This window comes from Vespa velutina, chromosome 7 (genome assembly GCF_912470025.1).
Source record: "Vespa velutina chromosome 7, iVesVel2.1, whole genome shotgun sequence".
NCBI classification, from domain to species: Eukaryota; Metazoa; Arthropoda; class Insecta; order Hymenoptera; family Vespidae; genus Vespa; species Vespa velutina.
In genome coordinates, this window is record NC_062194.1 from 1,665,001 (window position 1) to 1,679,431 (window position 14,431).

Genomic DNA, 14,431 nt, shown 5'->3' on the forward strand with positions numbered 1-14,431 from the left:
CAAATAAAACTTATTGCGAGAAAAAACAGATATACATATAAAAATTACTTGTATAATATATACAATAATATTTACATCTCCAGAATCAGACTTTTTCTTTTTCTTCTTTTTCTTCCCTTTTTTATCTTCACTACGTGCTTTCCGCTTTTTACCTTTCTTTTTCTTTCTTTCTTCTGGTTCATAATCATCGTCTTCTTCCTACAAATAGATACATTTAATGTTTATATATTGAATATCATAAGTTTATTCAAAATTAAAAAAAAAGAAGGAATATATATATATATACATAAAAAAAACACTTACTAATATTGGAGATTTCTCTGCATCAGATGAGCCATCTACTTGTTGACTAATATTAGAAACCTGACCTCCAGTTTCATCCAGATCATCTTCTCCTGAACATTTCATATTAATAATATTTCAATAAAACATAACCAAAAAATCAAAATAAAATAAATTTTAATAGTAGACAAAACTGGAGAAATCAATTGAATTTAAATATAAAAAATAAAATTCTAAAGCAATTGATTCATCAAAAGAACTAATGCTTTATTCTACAGGTTATTATTATACATATACATATATATATATATATATATATATATACATTTATATATATATATGTATATATATATATATATAGTTGTTCCTATATGTATTAAGCAGACAAAATCAATATGTGAATGGTGATTATAAGTTGGGTTTGGCAAAAATGAAAACCACACTTAAACTCTGACAAAATCAATAAAGTATAACAGTATAAGAAATATTATAACATAATAATCCAATAAAATATGAAATATTATGAAATTAAAATAATGATTAAAACGAAAATATGATATTCGAAAAAATTTTTAAACAAATTAAAACACCTCAAAATGTCACAATAACAAATCACAAAACAGAAATGAAAGTTTCCCTCCAAAATAGAAATATTATTATTTATGACAGAAATATATGCGTTAAATCGTCGTTTACTAACCATCCATATTCTAATACCTGAAAGGAACGATTGACGGTTATTAAACCAAATTTAAAACTTATATAAATGCTATTTTTCACTATCTTTATAAACTATTACGATGACTATTTGTCGATGATAAGAAACACGAGAAAAATCGGTTTACGAATGTAACGTATGCATTATATTATGCACAAGTAAGTTTAACAAAAATGTACAAATTATTACAGACTAATCCGCGTTCGGCGAATGCTTTGTGCGAGTGTGCGTCCGCCATTTTCTTTCAAAGGGCATAACGCATACGAAGTATTTATTCATAATCTTATCGTACTCTCGATCGATCCCGTAAGCCTTCCGAAATAATTTTAAAACGTATCTATAAAAAAAAATGATCACGGGTATATTGAAAAGAGGTTAATTGTAAGATTTTTAATATTTTATAATCGCGTACACGAACCGGCTATTATAACAACCCTATAAGTGTGTCAGTCACGAAGTACACACAGCTGCACTAGATACTTCAAAAACCGAAGCGAGCGTCACAAAGTTACTACCTAGAAAAATAATGATGACGATAATGATAATAATAATATTTATAATAATAATAAAAAAAAAATAATAATAATAATAAAAATAATAATAATAATAATAATAATAATAAAAAAAATAATAATAATAATAATCGTAATAAGAATACCGACAAAATATCACAGACTAACGAGTATTCATTGCGACATATTTTTAATAATTTCACGTTCGCTACTACTGGATAAAACATAGTACAAGTAATAATAGTAATAGTAGAACAATAATATAGTAATAACGTGTACTATGACGGAGGAGGAGGAGGAGGAGGAGGAGGAGGAGGAGAAGGAAAAAGAGGGGAAAAGGGATATTAGATGTAATAACAATGGTAGTAAACTGATAATAACACTTAGATTGAACGAAACAAAACAGATATACATGTTCGATTCAAAATTCTTCATTCTTTCGCGACAGTCGGATATAAGAAAGTAAGTACGAATGATAAGAATTGAAAATTTATTTGTTTGCTGACGCATATATTTATTAATAGTTGCGTCAAAACTATATATGCACATTATTTTTGATTTCGACGATGATTATTGCAAAAGAGTCATTTTATTTTTATGCCAAAAATATAAATGTGTGGATTTCAAATGTAAACAAACAGCTGAGAGAGTAAAAAAGTTTTTTTTTTTTTTTTTTTTTTTTTTTTTTTTTTTTTTTTTTTTTTTTTTAACTAAGCAATACGACAAAAGATATTATAAAAAGAAAAAAAAAAAAAAAAGGTTGCAAAAAGGGGAGAAGACGCATCCATGTGATTTTTCGAAGTAGTTTTCCGGCACGCGGTCAAACGCCGATCGCTTTCCGAACGTTGAATCATCATATTCCATGACACTCGATCGTAGGATCGATCAATCCTGGACAAGGCGCGAAATGTTAACGTACACAATATATAATATCATTTGAAAATCGTAAATGTTACAACGAAAGCTTTTTAGAGAGTTTTAAAAAAAGAAAAAAGAAAACGAAATTATTTCCCGACGATATAGATTCTCGCGCCTTTGAATCGAACAGCGCGATCGGCATTCGAGCAAGAAAGATGAGATGAAAAGAGAAAGAGAGCCAGGATAGGTAGGTAGGTAGGTAGGTAGATAGGTAAGTAAGTAGAAGGTAGGCAGAGAGGAAGAGAGAGAGAATGAGAAGGAGGGAGGGAGAAGGAAAGAGAGGAGAAGAGAAGAGAAGAGAAAAAAGAGTGAGACAGAAGAAGAGAAGGAGGGGAGAGTGAGTGAGAGAGAATGAGAGAGACAAGGAGAAAAGAATACTTCGAAATACATGATCGCATATTCGACGAAGGACACAAAAATCTTCTTTCGATGCGTTTTGTTCCGTATTGCCGACTGACTTGATGCGAAACAGAGAGGAAGGGGGGGGGGAGGGCCCAGGGTAAGAGGGGAGGGGGGGGTCAAGAAAGAAATGTTTGGAAAAAGAAGAGAGAGAGAGAGAAAAGGAAGAAAGAAAAAGAAAAGGAAGAGGAAAAGGAAAAAAAGAGGGAAAAGAAAAATCAAAGAGAAAAAAAAGAAAAAGGAAAAGAAAAAACAACAAGAAGCAATTGACATGGCAGCCATCATACGAAAAGCGCGCGTCCTGCTTAGCCGACGAGGACACGCAACTTTCCGGCGGTTTCGGCGATAGTGTTCTCTTCTTCCGATCACTACTCACCCGCGTAGCTTTCCTCCACCTCCTCGTCCGATGCCATTGTTTAAATTTACGATTTAATTAAGATAGAAGACACTGAGAATATCGTTCTCCTTTAATTGGTATAATATTATAACGTGTAGAAAAACAGCACGGAAATGCGACATCAACGTTCATTCGACGCTCGCTCGCTCCGCGTTCCGACTCGGCGTGCAGTCACTACGCCTTGTACGTGTGCACCCACTGCCCGTGGCTTCTCCCCTCTCGTTCGCGATTCGTCGATTCCTCTCGGTCTCCCCACCACCGCCGATACTATGCTCTATCCTTCCCCTCCCTATGCTCCTTTCTCTCTTTTCTCCCTTCCTCACTCTTTTTCAATCGCTCTCTTTCTCTCTCTCACTCTCTCTTCTATTTCGCCTTGAGAGAGAGAAAGAGAGAGAGAGAGAGAGAGAGAGACAGAATGTTCCTTCCCTTCCCCTTCCCTTCTTATACCCCTCACGTTTCGTACTCGTGCTACGCGAACAGTCAGCAGAGACGCGCGAATACTACGGTCTTTGCTCGCTCTTGCACTTCCCGTTGTTCTTGAAACCCCTCTTCTTCTACTTTTTTGCGACTGCCTCAAAAAACCTTTCTCCTCTCTCTCTCTCTCTCTCTCTCTCTCTCTCTCTCTCTCTCTCTCTCTCTCCTCTTCTCCGACTCCCGCCCCCTTTCTACTCTTATCCATCTTCGATGCTTTGTCCACTATCTTATTATCACATTTCACTTTTCGGACAGCTTAATTCATTTTTCTATCATTTTCTTTCATCTTGTTTTTTTTTCTTTTTTTTTTATTTTTTAATTCACATTTACGTTTCATCTTTCTCATAATTCTCTTGAAATTACGGAATTTTTTTAAATCTCTCTCTCTCTGTCTCTTTTTCTCTATATATATAGCTTTCTTACGTTTCCGGAATACTTAATTTTTTTTTTTTTTTTTTTTTTTATAAAATTCTGCTTTTTAAATTACAACGTAATCGTCACTTTTATTTTATATTTACTTACATGTAAAGAGGAGGCACGTTTGAAAAAACATATGTACGATACAGAGTAAGGGTATAATTCAGTTTTCTTATTAATTTCAATGTTATGACATCTTTTGAATAAAGGATGTAAATTAGAATTAAGCAGATGTACAATTTGATAAAAAATAAAACATAACTGATACTACAGTCTTAACGTGCCTATATATATAAATATAAATATATATATATATATATATACATATATATATATACATATATATTTATATACATTTATATTTTCATTCTTTATGTAGAAAGTTCTGTCTATAATAAATTTCATATTAGTATAAATAAATGAACAAATAATAATTAGTTATCAAACGAATTTATAGTTTATATTAGTTGAATAGAGAGAAATTTATATTATTCATTTCATTCATTAATAACCAATTAGCAAAAAAAAAAGCTTTGATCATAATGCAAGCATATTTTGATGTTAAAATACACCAGCAACTATTACTTTTTGAGAACACGGGTGGCTGATATATATATATATAAAGTCTTTTTAATATTGACATATACTATAGATAAAATTAACTGTGTTGTACGAATAAAGTTTCTAAAGAATAAGAACAAAGTTATCACTATTATATACCATGCGTGTATATAATAGTCTTATATATAATAATACCATGTTTGTATCAATACATTTGTATGGCAATTAATGAAAAGAAACATTTCATCCGTAATCTACACTCAGAGCACTTAAGCCTTTTTTCTTGATAGCTTCTGCTACAGCTCGCTCTAAGAAATCTTCTTGTTGATCATTATCCCCTATTTTACCAACATCCCAAGTTGACTCATTATAACGTGGTATCTCTACAGGATCATGTAATTTCAAAGAATTTGCTGATGATGCAGCTATGGAATTAGAAAAATCTCCTGTATCTTGCATATGACTGGATGGACAACACGATACATTTGTATAATCATTATTAGTCCAATAGCCAGGTACCCCATTATTATAGAAAGTATCAGATTGAGAAACGAGTTCTGTTGATTGAACCAAACCGTGATTACGAATTGCCATCATTACAGCTGTATTTTCCATATCATTTCCCCTAAATACACGAAATTCTGGATCTTCCACAGAATAGGATTCAGATGGCATGATAAAGTTTTCCAGCATTTTATTAATAGTATTGTCTACAAATCCTTTTGCCACTTGGCAGGCTTGCCATCGCCTTAATTTCTCTCGTCTTTCAACTTCTTCATGCTCGACATTTTCTGTCTCTTGTATTGTATGTTTGCTGTTGCATGATGTTTTATCCTGACAATAATATCAATTTGAAAGTTTCATTAACAAAATCAAATTATTTGTTTCACGGTAAAACAACAAGCTGTTCTGTATGAATAAAATTATATTTCAAGATATATATATATATATATATATAATATATATATATACATATATATATATATATATCAGGCAATATACACACACACACATACACATATATATATATCAGACTATATATACACGCATTATTGCTTAATATATATATATATATGTATGTATATATTAGGCAATTAATTAAAATAATACATACTTAGTCTTGTAACAATGTCGTGTATAAGTCTCTCTAAAGTTTTAATAAATAATTACCGTTTCCCAATAATTTTCATCGACTTTAATGCATCGTGTACGTTGTCGTTTTGGCGGAGCTGGTCTTTCATGATCATCGGTATCTGATTCCTCGACATCTGTCGCCATTTTCTTGATATTTTATGCAACTATATATTTTATTCGAGCGTTCACTTTACAGTTATAAATAAGTAGAATATTTTCAATAAAGAAAGAGATCGATGACTCTGTATTGTGACTTAATCCCTAATAATTCGATCCACTACAGTTCTTATACCATTGCTCGCATTGTAAATTTCACTTTCAATCTGTTGTTCCTTTACACACATTTTATCAAGAATATTTTAATAATCTCCAACAATCCAATTGTGTTTATATCCTGATTATGATCCTCCTAATGCGGAAGTTTAATTATTGATAATGTCAACACATAAGAGGATATGCAATACGAGCAAGGAGGAATGACTTCTGATAGTTTTAAGATGGCGACTATCGTGTAATATATATAGGATTATTGATAAAAGGATAATTAAGAAAAGGAATTTGTCATTAATATACATTTAATATCAAAACTCAATTACTTCGATAAATAATTTAATTAAACTTACGTGATAAAATAATACTTTACTTAAAAGAGTAAACTCTGATTGGATCGATCTCTCGACGATGACGAAATCGTATTTCAAAATGGCGTAAACATGTGTTCATGAAGATCAAAGGACGTTTGACGTTTGGTCCGTCAAGCAAGACGTTTTTCTAATTTATTATTAGGAAATTTATATTGAAACTTCGTCAGAATATTCCGGGTAATATGGCAACGTGTGGTGAATATATTCGTAGTCAATTTCCAACGATAGACGATGATTTATACCAATATGTAGAAGGTACATTTTTACTAATTAACCTAAGAAAAAAAATGTGTCTTCAAAAGTTCATAATAATGTAATTCAAACAATATAATTAATTTTGTTCGTATAGGTATTTTAGATAGTTCCAAAGATGATTTTGAAGATGGCGATGAGATTTACGAGGCTATCGGGGAAGTTTTACATGAAGTAGCTGATAAATCAGAAAACGAGGTTAGGTCTGTAAAACTCGTATTTACACTCACATATAATCATTTTTTATAGTCATAAATTTATAAATCTGTGTTTACAAACATTCTTTATAGGTTACTTGTCACTTATTTTCTAATTTTTTCTGATTGTCATATTTATTTAAAAATTTTTTTTTTTACGAATTGCCATTGTAATTCTTATGAGGAAGATTTTAAACATAGATGCCCGACAATTCGTTTCTAATATGATTCTTGGAAATATAATAATTTATGATGTGATAGAAGCAAACTATGCGGTATGCATTATATATAAGCAGTATGGAATGATTATTAATAATAAGATTAAATTTGATATATAAATATATTTTGATCATACACAAACAAATTTGCATTATGAAATATGTTCGCTTGAGAAATATTAAGTATTTTTTGTTTTGTTTTTTTTTTTTTTTTTTAATACAGAGAAATATGTGTGAAATTACTAGAAATGTTAAAAGGTAATACCGAAGAAGGACAAGTTGAAAGGAGAAAAAATGGTGTAAATAAAGTATTAAATGCTCCTGTTCATCTAGGAGCAATGGCTGCTACTTTGGAAGCACAAGTAGAACAAATTAAAAGTATATGGGTGACAACAAGGGACGATGCTATGGTAATTAATTATTTAATAATTTTTATTATAATTGGAATATCAATCAATCAATATGATTTTTATGATAGAAAGTGGATGCTAAAAAATTAGAAAAAGCAGAGGCTAAGTTACAACAGAAACAAGAAAAAAGAGTTATAAATGAATTGGGTATAGCAGGCCGTACAAACAACATAAACCAAGCTACAGAATCTGCAAGTGCCAGTCAAATGACAAGTAAAAAAGATAGTAGAATGGAAACCAAAGGTGGAGTAAATAAGACACAAGATATCAGAATAGAAAACTTTGATGTTGCATACGGAGATAGAGTATTATTACAAGGTGCCGATTTAACTCTTGCATTTGGTAGACGCTATGGTTTAATTGGTAGAAATGGTCTGGGTAAGACCACATTGCTTAGAATGATATCCAGGTAATGATAAGTGATATTAATTTTTATTATTAATCTATTAACAATAAATTATTATTAATTTTTAATTATTATTAATTTAGTAAACAGCTTAGAATACCATCTCATGTACGAGTTTTACATGTAGAGCAAGAGGTAGCCGGTGATGATACATCGGCTCTCGAGTCTGTACTAGGATGTGATCAAGAAAGAAGTACTCTGTTAAGTCGAGAAACGGAATTACAAGCTGCAATAGAAAAAGATGGGGGTAAGACAAGTGATGCATTAGGAGAAGAATTAGCTCGAATATACGAAGCTATGCAGTTGGCAGAAGTTGATAAAGCACCAGCTAAAGCAAGTGCAATATTATCTGGACTTGGATTTTCTGTTGAAAGGCAGTCTTGGCCTACCAAAGCTTTTTCTGGTGGTTGGAGGATGAGACTTGCTCTTGCAAGAGCACTTTTTTCTAGACCAGATCTTTTGTTACTTGATGAACCGACGAACATGCTTGATATCAAAGCTATACTTTGGCTTGAGAAATATTTACAATCCTGGCCAACGACTCTACTTGTTGTTTCTCACGACAGAAACTTTTTGGATACTGTATGTATATTTTACTATGTATTTGTATCGATTTTATTTTTCTTTTTTACTTATCGTGTATATATATAATAGGTACCTACGGATATTTTATATTTACGAGGTCAAAAAATAGAGGCATATCGTGGTAATTATGAACAATTTTCCAAAACTAAAGGCGAACGCGAACGAAATCAACAAAGAGAATATGAAGCTCAACAAGCTAAAAGAGCCCACGTGCAAGAATTCATTGATCGTTTTCGTTATAATGCCAACCGTGCCTCTAGTGTACAAAGTAAAATAAAAATGTTGGAGAAATTGTAAGTTCTTTGAAACATAATAATCAATAAGATAGTTTTATGATTTGGATCTGTTTCACAAACATTTTTTTTTTCTTTTATTTTATTTTATAGACCAGAATTAAAACCCATGGAAAAGGAAGGAGAAGTAACACTACGATTCCCCGATGTTGAACCATTAAGTCCGCCAATACTTCAGTTGAATGAAGTTTCATTTCGTTATGAGACTGGAAACGATAATTCATACGTCTTTACTGGTGTAAATTTAACGGCAAGCTTACAATCTCGTATTTGTATTGTGGGTGAAAATGGTGCGGGTAAAACCACGTTATTAAAAATAATAACAAATGCTTTAAGTCCAACACGAGGCACAGTGCACGTGCATCGTAACTTGAAATTTGGATACTTTAGTCAACATCACGTCGATCAATTAGATATGCGTGTATGTCCTGTCGAATTATTGCAAAATCATTTTCCAGGTATGTGACATAGGATTTGTCGTATAGTATATTTTTAATTTTTATCTCGCATTAATAATTCATTTTTTTTTCCTTTTTTTTTTTTAGGTAAACCAATCGAGGAGTACAGACGAATGCTTGGTAGTTTTGGGATAAGTGGTGATTTAGCATTGCAAACGATCAATTCGTTATCAGGAGGCCAAAAATCAAGGGTAGCTTTTGCTTTAATGTGTGCAGCAATGCCAAACTTCTTAGTACTCGACGAACCTACGAATCATTTGGATATAGAATCAATCGAGGCATTAGGAAAAGCACTCAATAGCTGTCAAGTAAGATTTTTATATATAATTCCATTATGATTATAAAATGATTTATTATTGCGATATTTGTATATACGATTTATTATATTATTCTTTGTTACTTTTTCTTTTTTTCTAGGCAGGTGTTATTTTAGTGTCGCACGACGAACGATTAATACGTATGGTTTGTACAGAGTTATGGGTCTGTGGCGAAGGATCAGTTCGGTGCATTGAAGGAGGCTTCGATGAATATCGTAGGATTATTGAAAGAGAGCTTGAAGTATAAAAAATATGATTTTGTTTATATGTTTTAATCTTACAAATTACTTATGCTACCTTGTATTAAATAATGCAATGTTATGAAAATTTTAGAAAATAATCGCGTTAATTAAATTCGTATACAATGCCATTTAATATCGTCCCCCCCCCCCCCTACGCCCTATATATAATTTATTTTTATTTAATCCACAATTCAGTATTTCCAATTTATTTATTCTTTACACATTATGGATTCCTTATAGTTCATCGAATTGCGAAGATATGTTATATTTCTTTCTATAATAAAATTGAATAAATTAAATATATTGTTACATATATATATGTATATATATATACATATACATATATACATATATACAGATACACAACACAATACAGTCTTTAACTTCCATGCTTGTGTTGAATTTCTCAAAATATATTTTACAACATTATTCAAATTATTAATATTTTTTTTTTCTTTTTCAATACTTAATATACGATCATAATTGAATACATTTGAATTTTTTTTTGTTTTTTTTTTGTTTTATTTATTCTTTTTTTTTTTTTGTTTAATATGAGTTTTCTTATCATATTAGATTCTAGTCATCCTTTATATTACTTTAATGAAGATCTCCGAGAGAAGAGTTTCCTAGTTAAAAAAATATTTTTCTTTATAATTCATAATAAATATCAGTTTTGAATATAACTAAGATATTTCTCAGTTTAATTTTATCCCTGATTATACTTACATATCAGAAATCGTTTGCTATGAAAATGTACATATGAAATAATGGATTATGAGAAACTATTGATAGAAATAAAAATATGTAACATTTTATATTTTTTAAATAATGTTACAACATAATGCATGTATATATGAACTTTTTAACAATTAGGTTGCATTAATACTTATTGTTGCAATTGTTTTCCAACATTATTTAACAAGTTTATGATCTCATGTTAGTTTTAACTTAAATATACCTATATTAATCATAGATATAATATGAAATCTTTTTGTGCATTGAAATTTTTACGAAAGAATGTCTGACATATAATAAAGGATTAAAACTGAAACATAGAAAAATTGAAAGTCTGGCAGTATTAAATATTACGTAAAAGCATTATAAACAGATTTATTACAGAGCAGAGTATCATTGCACTTTAGAAGGAAATTTTATATTTTCAATTACTATGTAATAACTCCTCAGATTTTGTTTTGTTAAATTTAATTATAATTACAACTCTAAATAGACCTTCTCAATACACTTTCAATAACAGTAACTTAGATTCTCTGCAAACACAATTTTTCTATGTATTCACACATTACTATTTTGTTAATGTGTAAAACAATGTTAAATGCTGATCTTTTTTCATAAACAAAATGAGATAACTTAGGTAACTAAAAGTTTTTAACATGCCACGTTGATTGCATTGTATTACCACTGTTACTAGACGAAACACTTAAGGGAAGTATTGTATTTGGATTAGATGTTTGTTGAGGCGGTGCTGGAGCCTGTTGCTTTGCAGCTGTAATTTTTTAATCATTTTTATTATATCTTTAATATACTAATTAATTTCATACATATACTTTTCTTATGTAAAGCTATACCAATTTACATAGATAGAGTTATATACATGCAGCATGCAATTAAACATAAAAATTATAGCAACTATTTACAGAATTTATATTAAATTCATTATATTTAAATAACATGCTATGAAATGTTTATTAATGGGTTAACTGAAGAGATTTTCGATTTATTAATGTGGACATATGAAATTTATTTTTATTAAAAATACAATATGTTATGTATGTATAAAAAAAAGTGAGTGAGAAATGAATGATTTTGTGATTTTTTTTATCACGAAAAAAGTTTAAAATGATGATTTTTTATAACAATAAATTGATTGTTTATTATTATAAAAATATATAAAATATATTTTTATAATAATAAATTGATGAATAATGTAATGGTGAATTTGATTTATCCAGATTATTGCAGATGAAAACCCTGTAACCCTTTTCCGATAAATGAATAATTGTACTAGCATTACATTCATTTTTAGAAGAGTTGGCACAGTTACAATAAATCAAACTATAACAGTACCTATTATTAAACCAAACCAGCTCGAGTACATGCGATCATCAATTGTATCAAATGACTTTTAAATAAATCATTAGCTATGATGTGATAGGATGCAAGATAGTCCTTGATTAGTTAAAAAGTTAGATAAAAAATTGACAAACATACGTATAAGTACATGTTTAGAGTCATTGAATAAAAACTAAGCTATTGTTCTAAATAAATAAAAGAGAAATTGTGTATTATTAGTGAGAAATCTATTAATCAAAAATAATTTATAAGGACTATCCATGAATCAGTATGAAAGCGTATATATATATATACATATATATATATATATGCACATCAAACAAATATCTCAGATATCTGTTTAATATTAAATTTATTGAATGTATTAAATTTATTTTTACTTTTTTTCTTACCATTTCTACTGCTGTAGATCTTTGTAAATCCTCTAAAAGGTTCTGGTGGTGGAAAACTCGAAACAGAATGAAACATTTCTGCAAATCTTATCTCCAAATCAAGATTAGAATTTGTAGTTTGTCCATTTCTCATCGACGAGCCTCTCGTAGGAGGTGTTGGTGGTGGAGGTGGAGGTGCAGCCAATCTTTGGTGAGTTGGAGGACGATGCGGAAGAGGTGGAGGTGGCGGAGGAATGCAGGGGGCTGTAACCGTAACTCTGGAAGGTGGTGGTGGTGCTGCTCTTGTTATCATCATTGAAGATGTCGCTCTAGATATTGGAGGAGATGGCGGTCTAGCGATAGGAGGTCTAAGAACACGATTCGTGGGTCTTGATTGAGGTTCATTTAAGCAATCCTGCGATTGATGAAGGGATGGTGGTGTTGGGGCAAGAACTGGTGGAGACCTGGGTAACCTCATGCTTTGTGCTCTTGAGACACTCCCAGAACTTGTTAAACTTAATTTCTTAGGAGGTGGCGATGGTTTCTGAGGAGCTGTGGATGGTGGTGGTGGTTTAGGCGCGAGTGTTGGTTTGCCAAAGCCTTTATGTCCATCTGTATTAGAATTTGCTGAATCTGCTCCACTTGATACCTGTATAATAATAACAATAATAATTAATAATAATAAAATGTTGTTCCATTGGAAATAACGTCAACATTATACACATATATTATATATCTAATCAGAAATGAATATATTTCTCTTACTTGAGGAAATACTTGAGGTTTTTGTGTAGCTGGAGGTGGAATTGGAGGAGGCCCTCGTTTAACATTTTGATTCAAACTACCAGATGAATTAGAGAAATTACTGTTATTAATAGTAGTATGCGAATCTTTTTCAATTGTGTTTCCTCTAAGACCCGTTGGCTTTAACTTTGGCATACCACTTGAAAATAATCCACCTAGGCCTATTGGTCCACTATTGTTATTATTAGCAATACTACTACTGAATGTATTAGGGCCATTGTTACCACTACTGCCGGAAGTTATAGAAGTTGAATCACCTTTGACTTTACCTATAGATAATCAATCAATATTTAATACTTTGATTTGTTAAATGCATATCTATTTAATTTTATAAAGAATTATATGAATTAATATAAATAAAGCATCTTTGAGTCAAAGCATACCACTTATAGCAGGTGCGCTTTTATCTACCGTAACTGTCTTCCTTAGAGCTTTTCCTTCTCTAATTGATTGTAATAACAAACTCCTATCTTGTTCGCCTGACACAGGAGGAGGCGCGGTAAAAGCAGGAGGTAGTGGCGGTGGTGCCGGCATTTTTATTTCTTTTTTACTATACATCAACAACAGTAAATAATTATATACATTTTTTCTTTCTCTCTCTCTCTCTTTTTTTTTTTTTTTTGTTTTCTTTTATTTTCTCACATAAGATAAAAAGACATTTTGGAAAATTGGAAAGAAAGAATACAAGGATGAAGAAAATATATTCCATTGACGATATATATTTATTTTTATATTAAAGAATTAATTTCTTAATATAAATCCAATGAAAACGGCAACGGCTCTGTTATAAATTTCTAATTATAAATTTAATGGGCGTCTATTATATTGTGAAAAGTTAGAAAATTAGGTTACAGTTGTTATCTTCTTAAAGGATAAAATATTTTATACAATTTCAATCGAATTATAATCACATAAAAATATGTGAATACGGGTGGAGGGGAAGTGTGAATAACACTATGATAAATTTATTTACCTAAAACGGAACACTCGTTTCTGTGATGTCAAACATGCCTTGATAATCCATAAAACGCCTGTACACTTTTAACGTGTATTACTACGTTATATTCCTTTGAGTACACATCAATTATACTCGTGATATTGTCGATGTTTTTAACATCAACTAGAATTATAATGACAAGGAGGAATAAAAATTGACATTTGGATAAAAATCTTTCATCCAGTATGATATACTATATGTTGGCAGAAAAAGTTCAACTTCCGAATGTCGAGTATCTTGATACGAGTGGCGATTGTTACGACCTAGCGATTGGTCTCGATAAACTTATGAATCAACTGGAATCGGCCATATATACGATCCAATTACGATGCGA

The 14,431-nt window shown here is 30.6% G+C and overlaps 4 protein-coding genes across 9 annotated transcripts in view; 1 reads left to right on the forward strand and 3 right to left on the reverse strand.

The window, feature by feature from the left end:
• LOC124950556 (chromodomain-helicase-DNA-binding protein Mi-2 homolog) overlaps positions 1-3,480 on the reverse strand; it is a 12,230-nt gene extending 8,750 nt beyond the window's left edge. For 2 of the 3 annotated variants that reach the window (XM_047497423.1, XM_047497421.1), the window contains exons 1-3: positions 3,206-3,480; positions 304-395; positions 76-198 (exon numbers count right to left, since the gene is read on the reverse strand). In XM_047497423.1, coding sequence (XP_047353379.1) covers positions 76-198; positions 304-395; positions 3,206-3,242 — 252 coding nt within the window. In that variant the 5' untranslated portion in view covers positions 3,243-3,480. The remainder of the gene's footprint in view (positions 1-75; positions 199-303; positions 396-3,205) is intronic. The other variant, XM_047497422.1, reaches the window with a different exon arrangement.
• Positions 3,481-4,809: 1,329 nt separating this feature from the next.
• On the reverse strand, positions 4,810-6,003 carry LOC124950566. The gene is made up of 2 exons (XM_047497451.1): positions 5,849-6,003; positions 4,810-5,512 (listed from the first exon to the last, which is right to left on the reverse strand). Exons 1-2 carry the CDS (start codon positions 5,954-5,956, stop codon positions 4,922-4,924), a joined length of 699 nt encoding a protein of 232 aa, XP_047353407.1. The 5' UTR covers positions 5,957-6,003; the 3' UTR covers positions 4,810-4,921.
• A 138-nt stretch (positions 6,004-6,141) lies between these two features.
• Positions 6,142-14,370, reverse strand: LOC124950561 (WAS/WASL-interacting protein family member 1-like). The gene is made up of 6 exons (XM_047497440.1): positions 14,074-14,370; positions 13,484-13,650; positions 13,062-13,369; positions 12,318-12,945; positions 6,436-11,338; positions 6,142-6,221 (listed from the first exon to the last, which is right to left on the reverse strand). The coding sequence occupies exons 2-5, from the start codon at positions 13,632-13,634 to the stop codon at positions 11,211-11,213; spliced, it is 1,215 nt and encodes a 404-aa protein (XP_047353396.1). The 5' UTR covers positions 13,635-13,650; positions 14,074-14,370; the 3' UTR covers positions 6,142-6,221; positions 6,436-11,210.
• On the forward strand, positions 6,497-9,962 carry LOC124950559 (ATP-binding cassette sub-family F member 3). 4 transcript variants are annotated; one of them, XM_047497429.1, is made up of 9 exons: positions 6,497-6,711; positions 6,806-6,911; positions 7,347-7,533; positions 7,602-7,942; positions 8,023-8,521; positions 8,594-8,817; positions 8,911-9,275; positions 9,363-9,583; positions 9,693-9,962. In XM_047497429.1, the coding sequence occupies exons 1-9, from the start codon at positions 6,639-6,641 to the stop codon at positions 9,837-9,839; spliced, it is 2,163 nt and encodes a 720-aa protein (XP_047353385.1). In that variant the 5' UTR covers positions 6,497-6,638; the 3' UTR covers positions 9,840-9,962. The 4 variants fall into 4 exon arrangements, with proteins under 4 accessions (XP_047353385.1, XP_047353386.1, XP_047353387.1 ...); XM_047497430.1 differs by lacking the exon at positions 6,497-6,711 and adding an exon at positions 6,999-7,180; XM_047497431.1 differs by lacking the exon at positions 6,497-6,711 and adding an exon at positions 6,999-7,180 and having other exon boundaries at positions 6,806-6,906.
• Positions 14,371-14,431: the final 61 nt, after the last annotated feature.

What these genes read in the sequence shown, in the direction of transcription:
- LOC124950566 (XM_047497451.1), bottom strand. Translation starts at nt 5,956, where the DNA reads ATGGCGACAGATGTCGAGGAATCAGATACCGATGATCATGAAAGACCA. An exon ending in ATGAAAATTATTGGGAAACG is followed by an intron (nt 5,513 to 5,848) that starts GTAATTATTTAT and finishes TATTATTGTCAG; the next exon opens with GATAAAACATCATGCAACAG.
- LOC124950559 (XM_047497429.1), top strand. Translation starts at nt 6,639, where the DNA reads ATGGCAACGTGTGGTGAATATATTCGTAGTCAATTTCCAACGATAGAC. An exon ending in AAATCAGAAAACGAGGTTAG is followed by an intron (nt 6,912 to 7,346) that starts GTCTGTAAAACT and finishes TTTTTAATACAG; the next exon opens with AGAAATATGTGTGAAATTAC. An exon ending in AAGCACTCAATAGCTGTCAA is followed by an intron (nt 9,584 to 9,692) that starts GTAAGATTTTTA and finishes CTTTTTTTCTAG; the next exon opens with GCAGGTGTTATTTTAGTGTC.
- LOC124950561 (XM_047497440.1), bottom strand. Translation starts at nt 13,634, where the DNA reads ATGCCGGCACCACCGCCACTACCTCCTGCTTTTACCGCGCCTCCTCCT. An exon ending in AAGCGCACCTGCTATAAGTG is followed by an intron (nt 13,370 to 13,483) that starts GTATGCTTTGAC and finishes GATTATCTATAG; the next exon opens with GTAAAGTCAAAGGTGATTCA. An exon ending in GATCTACAGCAGTAGAAATG is followed by an intron (nt 11,339 to 12,317) that starts GTAAGAAAAAAA and finishes AAAAAATTACAG; the next exon opens with CTGCAAAGCAACAGGCTCCA.